This window comes from Canis lupus, chromosome 6 (genome assembly GCF_011100685.1).
Source record: "Canis lupus familiaris isolate Mischka breed German Shepherd chromosome 6, alternate assembly UU_Cfam_GSD_1.0, whole genome shotgun sequence".
In the NCBI taxonomy this organism is placed as follows: domain Eukaryota; kingdom Metazoa; phylum Chordata; class Mammalia; order Carnivora; family Canidae; genus Canis; species Canis lupus.
Genome location: NC_049227.1, coordinates 25,165,392 through 25,180,484, shown reverse-complemented (window position 1 = coordinate 25,180,484; position 15,093 = coordinate 25,165,392). Strand labels below are relative to the sequence as shown.

The following is a 15,093-nucleotide window of genomic DNA, read 5'->3' as shown; positions in this document are numbered from 1 at the left end:
GTAAGGAAGGTGCTCTGAAGAGTAAGTGAGCCTGGAGTTCCCGTAGATACTGGGAACTTATACCAGCTTGGATGTGATTCTGGGAAAAAAACAAAAAAAACAAACTTTTACCAAAAACGCCTGCGGTTAATTTTTACTTGCTACACATAGCAACATCTGGCAGATAGAAAATGTTCACTAAATATTAGTTCTCATTTACTCGTCCTTGGCTTAACAAATATTTACTGAACTCTTACTACATGGCAGGGTACTGTTTTATACAGCTGTACCGAAAAATCTAAAGTCTCTATCCTTGTGGAGTTTATTTTCTAGTGTACGTGTGTCGTAAGGGAGGTGACAGGTGACACAGTGAATAAATAGAAAATATTGAACCACAAGTTTGAGAGGTGATGGTTGTATTAATTAACTGCCGTAGCCATTTATGTAATATACAAATTGTATACCTTAAATATATAGGATTTTATTTTTTTTAAGATTTTATTTTTATTTATTTGACAGAGAGAGCATAAGCAGGGGGAGCGGCAGGCAGAGGGAGAGGGAGAAGCAGGCTCCCCTCTGGGCAGGGAGTCCAATGAGGGGCTCAATCCCAGGACCCTGAGATCATGACCTGAGCCAAAGGCAGATGCTTAACCGAGTGAGCCACCCAGGTGCCCCAAATGTATTGAATTTTATCTGCCAATCATACCACAATAATATTGGATAAAAATATATATTTACAAAATACATTGAATGTTAGGAAGTGATGAACTCTAAGGAGGAAAATCAAGTAGAGAAGGGAGGGTGGGAAGTGTCAGATGAGAGAGGATTCTAGTTGGGGTTAGCGCTGTGGCCCAAGGCGCAGTGAGCAGGGCCTGTGTGTGAGTGGTGATGTAAGGCAGTGAACTGCCTAAGTTGCAGCAACTTCTTGGCAGAGAAACCAAGGAGCACAAAGGCTTGAAGCGGCACTGACTGGGGCCAGCGCACATGGGCACCAAGGACCATTCATAATCAGGTGAAAACCAATAATAATAACAAATCAGTGTTAAAACTCTGGTTGCTTGAAATTGGCCATGCCACCATGGGAACATTTAACCGCAGATATTGGCAAATACTGCGAAACAGGATCTTTTTTAAAAAGCTATTGTTCTCAGGGATTCAGCTTGCCAAGTGGCAGAGAGAACAAACAGCAGGTGGACCAGTGTGGCTGGAGCAGAGCTAGCGAGGGGTAGGAGTAGAGAGCCAGGAAATCATGTGGGGCCTTGCAGATTGCTCTTGGAGCTTTGGCTTGGATTCTGAGCCATGCAGGGAGCCATAGCAGGCTTACCTCGCCTCTCAAAAAAAAGCTGTATTTAGTTTTAATTTTACATACCACAAATTCATTCGAGTATGTCATTATTATTAGTAGCAACAGTAGTAGTAGTAATGCATTTACAGATTTGTGCAGCCATGATCACAGTCCAGATTTAAAACATTTCTATCCCCTCAAAGAGATCCGTTGTGCCCATATGCAGCCATTCCTTGTTTACATACCCAGCTCCAGGCAACTAACTTCTAATCTACTTAGATCTCTATGCATTGGAGGGTTTGGTGCAGAAAAGGAACATGGTTAACTAATATTATTGTTACTATTGTATCCTAATCTGCTAAAACATAATGAAGTTCCTGTTTTCTTTTTAGATGAGGTGGCGACCTGAATTTTCTGGGAAGACATCCAGAGCCACTGGGAGCTGTGAGAGGGCCACTCTCACTGGCTCAAAATGAGCTGGCCAGTTGAAACCGCTGTGTCCGCTGCTGGCTTCGGGCTCTGCTCTCTCTTAGTTGCATTTTGGGTCAAAGCTCCCTGTGGGAGGCTGAATCAGCAAATTGCCTTCTCCAGTGTCCTGGAGGTACCTAAAGGTTTAAGCCCTGTGTTTAGTTGAAACAACGTTGGAGCCCTTTCACATTTCTTGGGTTCAAGAACAAGGTAAGACAGAAATCTTTCAAGGACAGGTGTCAGCTGCCTCTGTTGGCCCTTGCTACTTCAACCAAGAAGGGGCATGCCTAAAATGGCCTGGGTTTGGAAGGGATGCCAGGGGATTCTAATTATCAGCTGTCAAGGGGTAGAGGAATCCAAGGGAGGGAGGCAGAGGAAAAGGCTTGGGGCAGAGCAGAAGGGGGGAGGGGAGAGTAGGGAGAGGGTCAGAGAAGGGGAGTCTGAGGCCACAGGGCTGGGAGCTACGACAGAGGCTGGGGCCTAGGCCTTTCTGGTAGGTGAGTCCTTAAGTCATTTGTCCTCTTCAAACCTGACTTTTTGTGTATCTGTAAAACAGAAACAATAGCAGTTATATCATAGAGTTGTCATAAGGATTAAAGGAAATAACATCTGCAAGGTACCTTCCAAATGCTTGGTACACAGTATTAAGCCTTCTGTGAATGGCAATTATTATTGTTTATCTTGTTATTGTGACACATTCTTATTGTTGGTTATTGTCTTAGTCCGTTTGGGCAGCTGTGGTTTAAACAACATTTATATCTCACAGTTCCAGAGATTGCAAAGTCCAAGGTCAAATTGCAGCAGGCAGATTCTGTGTTTGGTGAGAACCCGCTTCTGGTTCACAGATGTCCGTCTTTTTGCTTTGTCCCCACCAGGCGGAAGGGGCAAGGGAGCTCTCTGAGGTCTCAGGATCTGATTACCTCCCAAAGGCCCCCACCTCCTGCTATAATCACAGCGGGGGTTAGGATTTAAAAAGAATCCGAGGGAAGTTCAAAGTCTTTAATCTCTGGCAGTTACATTACCATATTCTGTTGTTATTATTATGACCAAGAGGAATTTGGTAGAAAGAACTTGCATCTATGGATGCAGCCTGTAGACTGCTTCTCTTGGCTCCTGTGGAAGTGCAAGGTCTAATTCCACAGGTCTAGGGCGGGGTTTGAGGTTCTGCAGTCAACACAAGCTCCCAAGTGATGCTAATGCTGCTTGCTGTACCATAGACCTGACTTTGAATAGCAAGACATTGAAACTGCCCTGTCCAATATGGTAGCCACCAGCCACCTGTTGAGCCTTTGAAATGTGGCTAGTCCAAACTGAGGTATGCTTATAAGGGTAAAATACATGTTGGATTGTGGGGACTTAGAACCAAAAAGATAAAAAATAAAAAGAATGTAAAATATCTCTTAGGTAATTTCTTTTTACCTTGATAATATGTTGAAATTATAGGAGTTAGCCAGTGCTAACCGAGAAGAAAGGCAAAGCTGAAATAAAAAGGAAACATTTATTTGGGGTCTCAGAATTGTGATTCAGAAAACACAGATTTGGGCAGCAATCCAAATAATGCCACTACCACCCACCACCACCACCCCTACTCCAGGGAACAAAAACCAAGTTTTTTTTGGTAAGTTTTTCTTTTTTAAGAGAGAAGGGAGGTGGGCAGTGGGAGAAAGAGAGGGAGAATCTTTACGAGGCTCTATGTTCAGCACAGAGCCACTGCAGGGCCACTGTGGGGCCAAAGGCAGGGCTCAAGGCAGGGCTCGATCTCACGACCCTAAGATCATGACCTGAGCTGAAATCATACTGTAGAAAGTTGCAGGTACTCAGGCTGAATCCTTGGAATATTTGTGGTTTGGCTCAGTTTAAAAGCTCATGGTTCTACCAGTGAGGACGTGCATAAGGCCCACCACCTTCATGGATGGCCTCCAGGTTCATTTTAAAATTTAATATTTTATATTTTTAGATTTTATTTATTTGAGAGAGAGAGAGAGGTTGAAACAGCATGAACAGGGTTAGGGGTAGAGGGAGAGGAAGAGAGAGAAACAGACTCCCCAATAAGTGGGGAACCCAACGTGAGACTGGATCTCAGGGTCCTGGGATCATGACTTGAGCTGAAGGCAGGTGTTTAACGGACTGAGCCACCCAGGCGCCCCCTCCAGGCTCATTTTAAAACCCCTTGACATGCATGACCCCATTTTATTTCACCTTTCATACTAGTTAAGTAAAATAATATTATAATTCATTTCACCTTTTTTTTTTTGAATGAAGCTACTAGAAAAATTGTACATTATGGGTGTGGCTTACATTATATTATTGGGAAGACTTGAGAAGTTGGCTCTTGAGTTACTGACCTCAGACCCACAGAGATCCACAGGGAGTGAGAGGTTGAAGTGATGGATCTCAGGCTCAGGGAGATGGAATGACTAAAATCACATGATAGAATTAAGACTAATGCCCAAGACTGTGTTTACAAATCAGTGTGTACTATAGTCACCATCATGGCTGCCACAGATTTCTCCACAAAGCCCAGAATTCAGGATTGTGTTATTTCTCTTCCCTTTGGTGACAGGCTACACAATAACATGATGCCATGGCTAAGAGGACGGGTACTCTGGGTGCTGAGGAATGCCCGGGGATTCTGTGGGCTTCGTGGGCAACAAGCCCCTCTACCAGACCCTCAGAAGCTTGTGGCCACCTGGGAAGCCATCAGCCTGGGGAGGCAGCCAGTACCTGAGTACTTCAACTTTGCCCATGATGTGCTGGACATGTGGAGTCAGCTGGAAAAGGTGAGGCCCGCTGTGTCCTAGTGTCTGTCTTGGGCCTCAGAGGCTGCTCTCAATTACCCCAATGTGACTCAAGGCTATAACACAGGTGGACATTTGACCTGGTAATTTTGCAAGTCCTAAAACTTAAACTGTTAGCATTTAAGCCTTAAGGGAAAAAGAATTATGACCAAGTTTCATGAGCTTTAGACACTTAGCCGAATCCCTGATGCATCTCATATTCTTGAACACAAATCACATAGTTGAGACAGTTGTGCCCACTTTGATTCTCTTCCCATCATTCTGATCAAGTGAAAGAGAAAGTTTGGTTTTGATTCTTTTCTGTTGTTAGTATTTCTCTCACTATTGCGTTCTCCCCCCTACTTTCTCTCTCTCTCTCTCTCTTTTGAGAGAGAGAGTGCAGAGGTGGAGGAGCAGAGGGAGAGGGAGAGAGAATCTTACGCAGGCTCCACACTCTGTGTGGAGTCCACAGGGGGCTCGATCTCATGACACTGAGATCACGACCTGAGCCAAAATAAAGAGTTGGATGCTTCCTGAACTTACTTCCTTTTAAATAAGGAGAAAGCATGGTTGAGGCTCAAAGCTTTTCACAGATCACAGCAGATATGTAGGATTAAATTAAGATTATCTTGATTTCTTTGTGTGTGTCTGAGCATGTACTTCCTTCTTTAATTTTCTCTTCCTTAGCTGTCTGTTGTGTCTCTTGCTGTATTTTATAGTCACTTTTTATTTATGCTAAAGATGCTTTTTATTTTATAGTAGGAGAGTATAAACTTTATCTCAAAGCAATTTACTTATGTTAATTTTAAGAAGAGCTTGTGTAAGGAAAAATGGTGAGGAAACTAATACTAATAGTAGACTCAATAGAAGTATGCTGTTAGTGGATATAGTGAAGTATGAAGGCAGCTTTGCAGTCAGCTAGAAATGGTGCATCCCTGGGACACCTGGGTGGCTCAGCGGTTGAGCGTCTGCCTTTGGCTCAGGGCGTGATCCTGGAGTACAGGGATCGAGTCCCACATCGGGCTCCCTGCATGGGGCCTGCTTCTCCCTCTGCCTCTCCGTGTCTCTCATGAATAAATAAATAAAATCTTAAAAAAATAAAAATAGAACTACCGTATGATCCCGCTATCCCACTTCTGGCTATACATGCAAAGGAAAGAAAACCACCATCCTGAAGAGCAGTCCGCACTCCTGTGCTTGTTGGGCCATTACTCATAATAGCCAAGGTCAGGGGAGCAACCTGAGTATTCACTGATGGATGAATAGATAGAGAAAATATGGCATTTACATGCAGTGGCATATTATCTCAGTCATAAACACTGAAATTCTGTCGCAATATGGGTGCCCCTGGAGGACAGCTTCTCCCTTTGCCTATGTCTGTACCTCTCTCTCTCTCTGTGTCTCTCATGAATAAATAAATAAAATCTTAAAAAAAAAAAAAAAGAAATGGTTCATCCACTTGAAATGTGACCTTGGACAAATGCCCTAAGCTCTTTGGATCTCAGTTTTCTCATCTATAAATTGGAAGCCATACCATCTGCTCACAACCTAGAGTTGTTGTGAGAATAAAATAAGAAGCATATAGGAGATGGAGCTGAGACACCCCATTCCTGTCTACAAAGTCTGAGCTCTTTTTCCACACTGAGATCGTTCTTAGAGAGTTTCTCATAATGATAAATACAAACAGGGTTACATCTGCAAAAATGGTGGAATAAGGGCTTTCTAAAATGTTATCCTCTATAAAAACAACAAAAATTAAAAAAAAAAAACTTGGAAAAATTGCCAGAATCTACTTCTTAAAACTGGAAACTAACCAAAGGCTGGAATAGCTCAGGGAGTGTTTATTAAGCACTCATTAAAGATTTGGGTGAATCTCAGAATGCCCCTGAGATATTGCCTCATTATGCAAAAATAACATATCCCTCATAACAATTTTGGGAAAAGTTTAAAACACATCTGATGAATTTCAACTTTCAGAAACAAGGACCACCAGAAAATATTAGTCTCAACATTTTGTATGCTGAAGTCTGCCTTTGATAAAGTTGAACTGTACATTTTTTAAACTTGATTGCCATCAAAGCAGAAATTATAAAGTTGCAAAACAATGATAACACATCCCAAATTGATCTAGACACTCAATATAATCTTTATTAAAATCCCAGTAGACTTCTTTGCAGAAATAAATGATCTTGTCCAAAAATTTATGTAGAAAGGCAAGGGACCCATAATAACCAAAACAGTCTCTCTTTTTTTAAGATTTTTTTTAATTCATGAGAGACACAGAGAGAGGCAGAGACATAGGCAGAGAGAGAAGCAGGCTCCCCGACTCCATCCCAGGACCCCAGGATCACAACCTGAGCCAAAGGCAGATACTCAACCACTGAGCCACCCAGGCATCCTACCACAACAGTCTTGATAAAGAAACAGAACAGGATTCACACTTCCCTATTTCAAAACCTACTACTAAGTGACAGTAATAAACTGTGTGAAAAAAAGAAAGACAGTGTGGCGCTGGTAAAAAGATAGATATGGATGAATAGGATAGAATTGAGAGTCCAGAAATAAACCCATAAATCTATGGTCAGTTGATTTTAAACAAAGTTGCTAATAAATTCAAGGGGGAGAGAATTGTCTTTCCAACTTGTAGTGCTGGCACATATTGTATGATTCCATTCATATGAAATATCCAGAATAGCCAAATCCATAGAGAAAATGTAGATTAGTGAGTGGTTGCCAAGGGCTGGGGAAAAAGGGGGATTAGGGAGTGCCTGCTAATCTGTACCGTATTTCTTTTTAGGATAATGAAAATGTTCTGGAATTAGATAGTGGCAATGACTTACACCGTTTCATGAATATACCAAAAACCATTGAATTGTGCACTCCAGAATAGTAAATTTTATGGTATGAGAATTATATCTTAAAAAAAAGAAGAAGACACAGAACAGTGTGAATCATATGCTACCTATTGCATTAAAAAGATGGTACAGAAAACAGAATATACTTAACATTTCCCTAAAGAAACACTGAACAGATATGCAAGAAACTAGTAATATTTGTTACACATTGAAGCAGGTGAAATGGGGAACAGGGTAGATGGGCACAAGATGGGAGTAAGCCTTCTCAATGCATCTTTTCATTGTTTTGAATTTGAACCCTGTGACTATAACACTATAAAAAATAAAATTAAATTTAAAAAATCAAGCAAACAAAATTCCTAAACAAATGTTTTCTATTTCTTTTCTGCCTATGCTGCTGTCTAGGCTGGGCACCGGCAACAGATCCCTGCATTCTGGTGGGTCAATGGCCTGGGAGAAGAGATCAAATGGAGCTTTGAGGAGCTGGGGAAGCAATCCAGGAAGGCAGCTAATGTGCTCCAAGGCATGTGTGGCCTTCAGCCTGGGGACAGGATAATGCTGGTGCTCCCACGGCTCCCAGAGTGGTGGCTGGTCAGTGTGGCATGTATACGGACAGGTCAGTGAGCAGGGCTGAGGCTACCAGTTGGGGTGGACACACCTGCCAGAACTTTGCAGAATCCACATGTTTTGGGAGATGCAGCAAAGTGAACCCTATGTGGGGTTTTGTTTACTTCCCCTTTGCTCCACAATCACGCACTTGACTGAGCCCAGGGGTCAGATAGTAATGTAATTGATGAAAGTGGGTCAGTGTGAGGCAATTAGAAGCCCTGGGGGCTTTACTAAACTGGACGTCACATGCCTCATCACACAGGGACAAGTGCTTCTCTCCCTCCAACTAGATGTTTCCATGTGTGAAGGAGGGCCAATGTTTCCGGCACTTTAGACTTTGTAATAGAAAACTCTGGATTTTTATGAGGAAGAAAAAAAAAAGCTTCTTATCTTTTAATGTTGAGAACTAAATAAACTTTTAAAAAATTCTGAGTGGGACAAACCAAACATATCTTTGGCTGGTTGTAGCTTGGGAGGTGCTAGTGTGTGGAGAGTAATGCAATTACAGATAAGAGACCTTCATAATCAATCCACATTAGTTTCACTCTTAGACTTTATGGCTCTCACCACCACAGCATCTACCAGCTTCCAAGGGGAAGAAGAGGGGACAAAATAATCAAAGCAATAAGATAAGCCCCTGAGGGTTCCTCCTCCTGCTGTAATGAATGGCCAAAGCAGTGGACCATTGATCTTCCTGAGATGATTCCTCCAGCAGAGGAGCAGAGGAGGCAAAAGGACACAGTCCATAGAACTCACAGGGCCTCTGCTGATCCTGTCTTATTGAAAGGACTGGAGGGTTTTTTGTTTTTGTTTTTGTTTTTTGCTGATTTTACAAAAGCAAGAGAACTACTTTTAATGGAGAGCTGATTCCTCCATCCTCTGGAAACTTTCCATCACTTAGAATGTTTCCGACCCCCTCCCAATCCTGTCCATAGAACAATCTGCCTGAAATACAGATGCTTTTACAAATAATGTTTGCAAAATAGAGGGATATAAACTCACACCAAACAATTAGGTTGCTATATGAACAAGTTGAGTCAACCATTTTTTGAATGGATTGTCAAAAAAAAAAAAAAAAAGGAGGCAGGAACTTTCATTTTATTTTTATATATTTTTGCACAGTATATAGAAATGAACACCATTCTAATGTCTACAGCTAGAGGAAAAGAAACAGGCACACAGGTTTGAGGAGTTCTCCATATTCAGCCATGACATATAAGGCTTATTTAAACGAAGGCCAAGGTAAGGGAGCCCTTGGACTTTTCTTAAGGACCTACTATGTGCCATGCACTGTGTTGCGTACTTTGATAGATCAAAACTTCCTTTTGGGGTATGATTTTAATTATTTTCCCTGTTACCTAAATGTCTCCAGTTTCTCCAATCATGCAAATTCATCCATTTCTTTGATGTCCAAATAAAATAACTCAAGGCGACATCACACATGACTATGTCAAGCCCAACATCCTCTCCAACATCTTAGAGGATATCCAAGGTGGATGCCCTCACATTCTCACATTCCCATGTTTTCCTGATGTGCACTGATCACCTCTCTTCCAGCCTGTGGTGTTGGACTCATTTCTCTTGCTGATAGCCCAGCTGTCCACTCTCTGACTGGGCCCCCAAAGCACACCACACACAACTCAAGGTGGGACAGACTTATTCTGGGAATCGCTAAAACAGAGAGATGAACTGAGGAAACACTGTTCAGCTTCAAAAGTGTTCAGGTTAGGGTTTAAATCCAATAAAAGTTCAGGAGATAAAGCAAAGTGTAACGGGAACTCTGGTGTGGCTCCCATAGCATTTGGGATTGACCACTTCTTCTGTCTACTGTCCATACTCACTGGCCATGGCAGGATAACCAGTTCCTTTAGGAGCTCTCTCTCCCCCCCTCCTCATCTGTGAAATGAGAGTGCTGGCTTCAATGGAGTGTTTACAACCTGTTCTGAGATACTCAGGTGTCTTTACAGGTGTCTGATTAAAATTTGTCCCTGCTTTCTGCTTCCTCATCCCTTCCCCTTGGGAAGAGACAGACTCAGCTACCTTCAGAATGGCTTTGGTCTTATATGAGTCCTGGAGCTCCCACCTACTAAACCTGCCCTCCCACCACCCACCCCAAGAGATCCACCCTCAACACTAGGATTTGTTGTAGCTTTTTGTTTGCAGGCATGGAAAATCATTGAGCTAGGTTATCTCTAAGGTAGTATAATATAACATTCAAGATCATGGACTCCTAGGTTTACTACCTCCTGGATTCACTATCCCAGCTCTATAATGTGTTAGCCACGTGATCCTGGGCAAGTTATTCCATTTAATTAAGGTATAAGGGTCTGAGTCTTAGTTATTGTTGTTTAATCTGCAAAATGCATAATAGCACCTACTCTCCAGGGTTGTGAGAATTAAATGAAATAATGCATATATAGGTCTTAGAACATGTAAGTGCTCCATAAACATATTCTAGATTTCATTATTATCATTATTGTTACCTTTCCCAGTTCAAGCATTCCAACCCTTACTAGTCCCTTCCTTTCCTATCTCTTGGGGCTATCTGGTCTGGACCTCTTCGCAGGGGTCTTCCCCAGCTGCCCAATCAATATCCCCTCTCTGTGTGGTACCAGGGGCTGTTATGATACCAGGGTGTCTCTCAGCTGACGGAGAAGGACCTCAAATATCGGCTGCAGGCATCCAGAGCCAAGTCCATTATCACTAGTGACTCTCTGGCTCCGCGGGTGGATGCCATTAGTGCTGACTGTCCCTCCCTCCAGTCCAAGCTACTGGTGTCCAACAGCAGTCGGCCAGGCTGGATGAACTTCAGGGAACTCCTTCGGTAAGTTGGGGTTCTCTAGAGAACAGGATAAAGATAAGGCCAAGGCTTTTCTCCTTTAAGTACTAGGAGACGGAATACAGTGCTGATTATACAGGAAGAAAGCGAACCAGAAAGGAGCACTCACTGTGGAGGCCACATGGGCTAAGACCAAATCCTGGTGACCACCTTAAGATCCTTCAAAGTCACTTGCTTAAGCAGTACTAGAATTGTCATTAGCCTTTTTGGGTGCCATTTGCTTCTGCAGTGGTGGTAGTGGTTACAGAGCTATTCACCAGAGTAAACAAGATAACCCATATGATGCATTTAGGACATAGTAGGTGATCAATTAGCAATATAATAATAGCTACCATGCATTGAGTGCTTAGTGTATACTAGGCAAGCATTTACCTACATTTCATTCATACACCAAAGGTGTAAGGAACATCTGTTTTGTGATAAGCATTGTGTTTAAGTGAGTCACAGCATCATTTTTGAACCTCCATTTCCTTATTTACAAAGGGTTCTAATGATAGTACCTACCCCAGGAGGTCATTGTAGGACTCAGGTATGCAAGCTGGAGCTTCCAGCACAGTATAAAAGTATGTATTTTTAAGGGTTTTATTTATCTATTTGAGAGAGAGAGTATGAGAAAGTGCAGGAGCGGGATGAGAGGCAGAAGGAGAAGCATACTCCCCACTGAGCTGGGAGCCTGACAGGGGGCTCCATCCCTGGATTCCAGGATCATGACCTGAGCAGAAGGCAGATGCTTAACCAACTGGGCCACCCAGGTGCCCCTCATGTAACATTTATTAAAATGGTGGTCAATATTGTTGTTATAAATATTACTGTTGTTAGGACTAATTTTTACTACTTATAATATTACCTAAGATTTTTATATTTTACAGTGAGGCATCGACAGAGCACAACTGTGTGAGGACCAAGAGTCAAAACCCTATGGCTATCTACTTTACAAGTGGCACTACTGGAGCTCCCAAGATGGTCGAGCACTCCCAGGCTAGCTATGGACTGGGCTTTTGTGGCCAGTGGAAGGTACCAGGGAAAGTTCATTTGCTGGGTCCTGGGAACAGAAAGTAGGGAGTGAGCTGGAGGAATATGAGTAAGAGGCATAGTGACAAGAGAGCTAACAGTGGCAAATTGGGTAGAATCTGAAGGCTTTTGGCTTGCTTTAACTTTGAGCAAAGTGAGAAGCCATCAGAGGATTTTGTTTTCATTTTTGAATTGTGGTAAAAGATACTTAACATAAAATTTACCATTTTAACCATTTTTTAAAGTATAGACTTCAGTGTCATTAAGGACATTCACATTGTTGTGCAATCATCCCCAGCATCTATCTCTGGAACTTCTCCATTCTGCAAATCTGAATTCACATTACACAAGACATGTTACACAATAATTCCCTATTCCCTCTCCCCTCTGCTCTGACAACCACCATTCTACTTTCTATCTCTATGAATTTGACTTCTCTGGAAACTGCCTGTAAGTAATCATACAGTATTTTTCCTTTCATGTCTGACTCATTGCATTTGGCATAACGTCCTCAAGTTTCATCCATGTTGTAGCATGTGTCAGAATTTCCTTCCTTATTAAGGCTCAATAATATTCCGATATATATAAATAACATCCCAATGTTGCTTATCCAGTCACCCATGGATGGACACAGGTTGCTTCCCAACTTTTTGGCTGTTGTGACTAGTGCTGCTTTTAACATGGGTACATAGCATCTATTCAAAACTCTGCCTTTAATTCCTTGGGGTTTATACCCAGAAGTGGAATTGCTGAATGATATAGTGATTCTATGTTTAATTTTCTGAGGAACATTGGAGTATTCTGAGCAGAAGAGTGATGTGGATCTGATTTGTTTTTTTAAAGGATCTCTCAGGAGTTTGGGTTGAGAATAAACCATAAGAGGGACAAGGGGTGAAGCAGAGGTCCACTTCAGAGACCAGTGCATAAAGAGGCAAAAGTAGAGGCTTTCCAGAGGGAGTGAGAAGAACTAAGATTCTGAATGTATTTTGAGCATAAGCCTAATAAGATTACTTGACAGGTTTGACATGAAGTGAGAGAGATGAGTCAGGGATGATGCCAAGTTTTATGGCCTAGCAACCAGAAGCATTAACTGATAGTGGGAAGACTAGGATGAGCTGTCTGGTGGGAAGAACGTGAGCAGTCCGTTTTCAGCATTCTAAGTTTGAGATGCTTAGTAGACATCTCCATATCCTGAGTTAAGGATGGAGACACTGAGGATACATGTGTAGAGTTAGTAGGAAAGATTCATGCTGGAATTATCAAGAAAGTGGTACTTAATGCCTTGAGATTGGATGAGATCAGCAAAGAGTAATGAACACTGAGAATGTCAGTTCATTGTCAGTGAATGAGCACCAAATGTCTGAGGCCTTTCCACAATGAAGGGATAAGCAAGGAAAACTCAGAGGAGACTAAGAAGGATCACTTGCCATCAGGGAAATACAAATCAAAACCACAATGAGATACCACCTCACACCAGTGAGAATGAGGAAAATTAACAAGGCAGGAAATCCACAAATGTTGGAGAGGATGCGGAGAAAAGGGAACCCTCTTACACTGTTGGTGGGAATGTGAAATGGTGCAGCCACTCTGGAAAACTCTGTGGAGGTTCCTCAAAGAGTTAAAAATAGATCTGCCCTACGACCCAGCAATTGCACTGCTGGGGATTTACCCCAAAGATACAGATGCAATGAAACGCCGGGACACCTGCACCCCGATGTTTCTAGCAGCAATGTCTACAATAGCCAAACTGTGGAAGGAGCCTCAGTGTCCATGGAAAGATGAATGGATAAAGAAGATGTGGTTTATGTATACAATGGAATATTACTCAGCCATTAGAAATGACAACTACCCACCATTTGCTTCGACGTGGCTGGAACTAGAGGGAATTATGCTGAGTGAAATAAGTCAATCGGAGAAGGACAAACATTATATGGTCTCATTCATTTGGGGAATATAAATAATAGTGAAAGGGAATAGAGGGGAAGGGAGAAGAAATGAGTAGGAAATATCAGAAAGGGGGACAGAACATGGAAGACTCCTAACTCTGGGAAACGAACTAGGGGTGGTGGAAGGGGAGGAGGGTAGTGGGTGGGGGTGACTGGTTGGTGGGCACTGAGCGGGGCACTTGACGGGATGAGCACTGGGTGTTATTCTGTATGTTGGCAAATTGAACACCAATAAAAAATAAATTTATTATTAAAATTAAATAAATAAATAAATAATAAATCAGGAGCAGCCATTGAGTAGGTTGAGGACCAGGAGACCATGTATTCCAGAATCAAGTGCTGAACATGATCACTTTTCTTTGCTCGCAGGCACTGCTTTCCCTTCTTGGTTGTGCTTCCTTCTCTGACTCCCCTGTGTAGCTCCTATGCATCATTTGCATCTCACTCAGGTCTCACCTCTTGGGGAAACATTTCTCAGATTCCATCTCCATCCTTTATCTGGGTTGGGTGCCCATTCTCTGTAATTGCATAAGGCTCTGTGTTTAACTCTATGAAAGCTCACTCTACAGGGGCCTCCCGGAGGGACCTATCATCCCTCAAAGCAAGACTAATCATTCTTTCCTACACGCTAATGCCAAGTCCTGAGTAAGTGTTAAAGAAAATGCCCTCATCACATTGTACTGAGATTATGTGTTCCCTTATATATCACTCCACTAGACAGTGAGCTCTTAAAGACATGGGATCTGTCTTTTTTTTTTTTTAAGATTTTATTTATTTATTCATGAGAATACACAGAGAGGAGAGAGAGAGAGGCAGAGACACAGGCAGAGGGAGAAGCAGGCTCCATGCACCGAGAGCCCGACGTGGGACTCGATCCCGGGTCTCCAGGATCGCGCCCTGGGCCAAAGGCAGGCGCCAAACCGCTGCGCCACCCAGGGATCTGTCTTTTTAATTCTATATCCTTCACCTAGGGAATAAATACATAGAATATACTCAATAAAAGCTTGTTGAGACAAAGATTGACTTTATGGTTCTTGTACAGATTTGATAACTATAAGTGAGTATCCACTGTGGGCAAGGCTCCACATAAGGTTACATGGATAATATAATCCTTTTTAAAGGTAGAATCATTGCTGAGAGTTCTGACTTTCTTTAATTTTTGGCAGGCAGTGGGTGGATTTGACCAAATCGGACATCTTCTGGAACACGTCTGACACTGGCTGGGTAAAGGCAGCTTGGACCCTCTTCTCTGCCTGGTCTAATGGATCTTGTATTTTTGTACATGAGCTGCCCCGAGTTGATGTCAAGGTTATTCTGAATGTAA

The 15,093-nt window shown here is 42.4% G+C and overlaps 1 protein-coding gene across 1 annotated transcript in view; it reads left to right on the top strand.

The window, feature by feature from the left end:
* ACSM5 (acyl-CoA synthetase medium chain family member 5) overlaps positions 1-15,093 on the top strand; it is a 36,074-nt gene that overhangs the window by 1,337 nt on the left and 19,644 nt on the right. The window contains 6 exon segments of the mRNA XM_038540204.1: positions 1,657-1,942; positions 4,296-4,512; positions 7,770-8,006; positions 10,607-10,797; positions 11,682-11,812; positions 14,908-15,089. Coding sequence (XP_038396132.1) covers positions 4,309-4,512; positions 7,770-8,006; positions 10,607-10,797; positions 11,682-11,812; positions 14,908-15,089 — 945 coding nt within the window. The 5' untranslated portion in view covers positions 1,657-1,942; positions 4,296-4,308.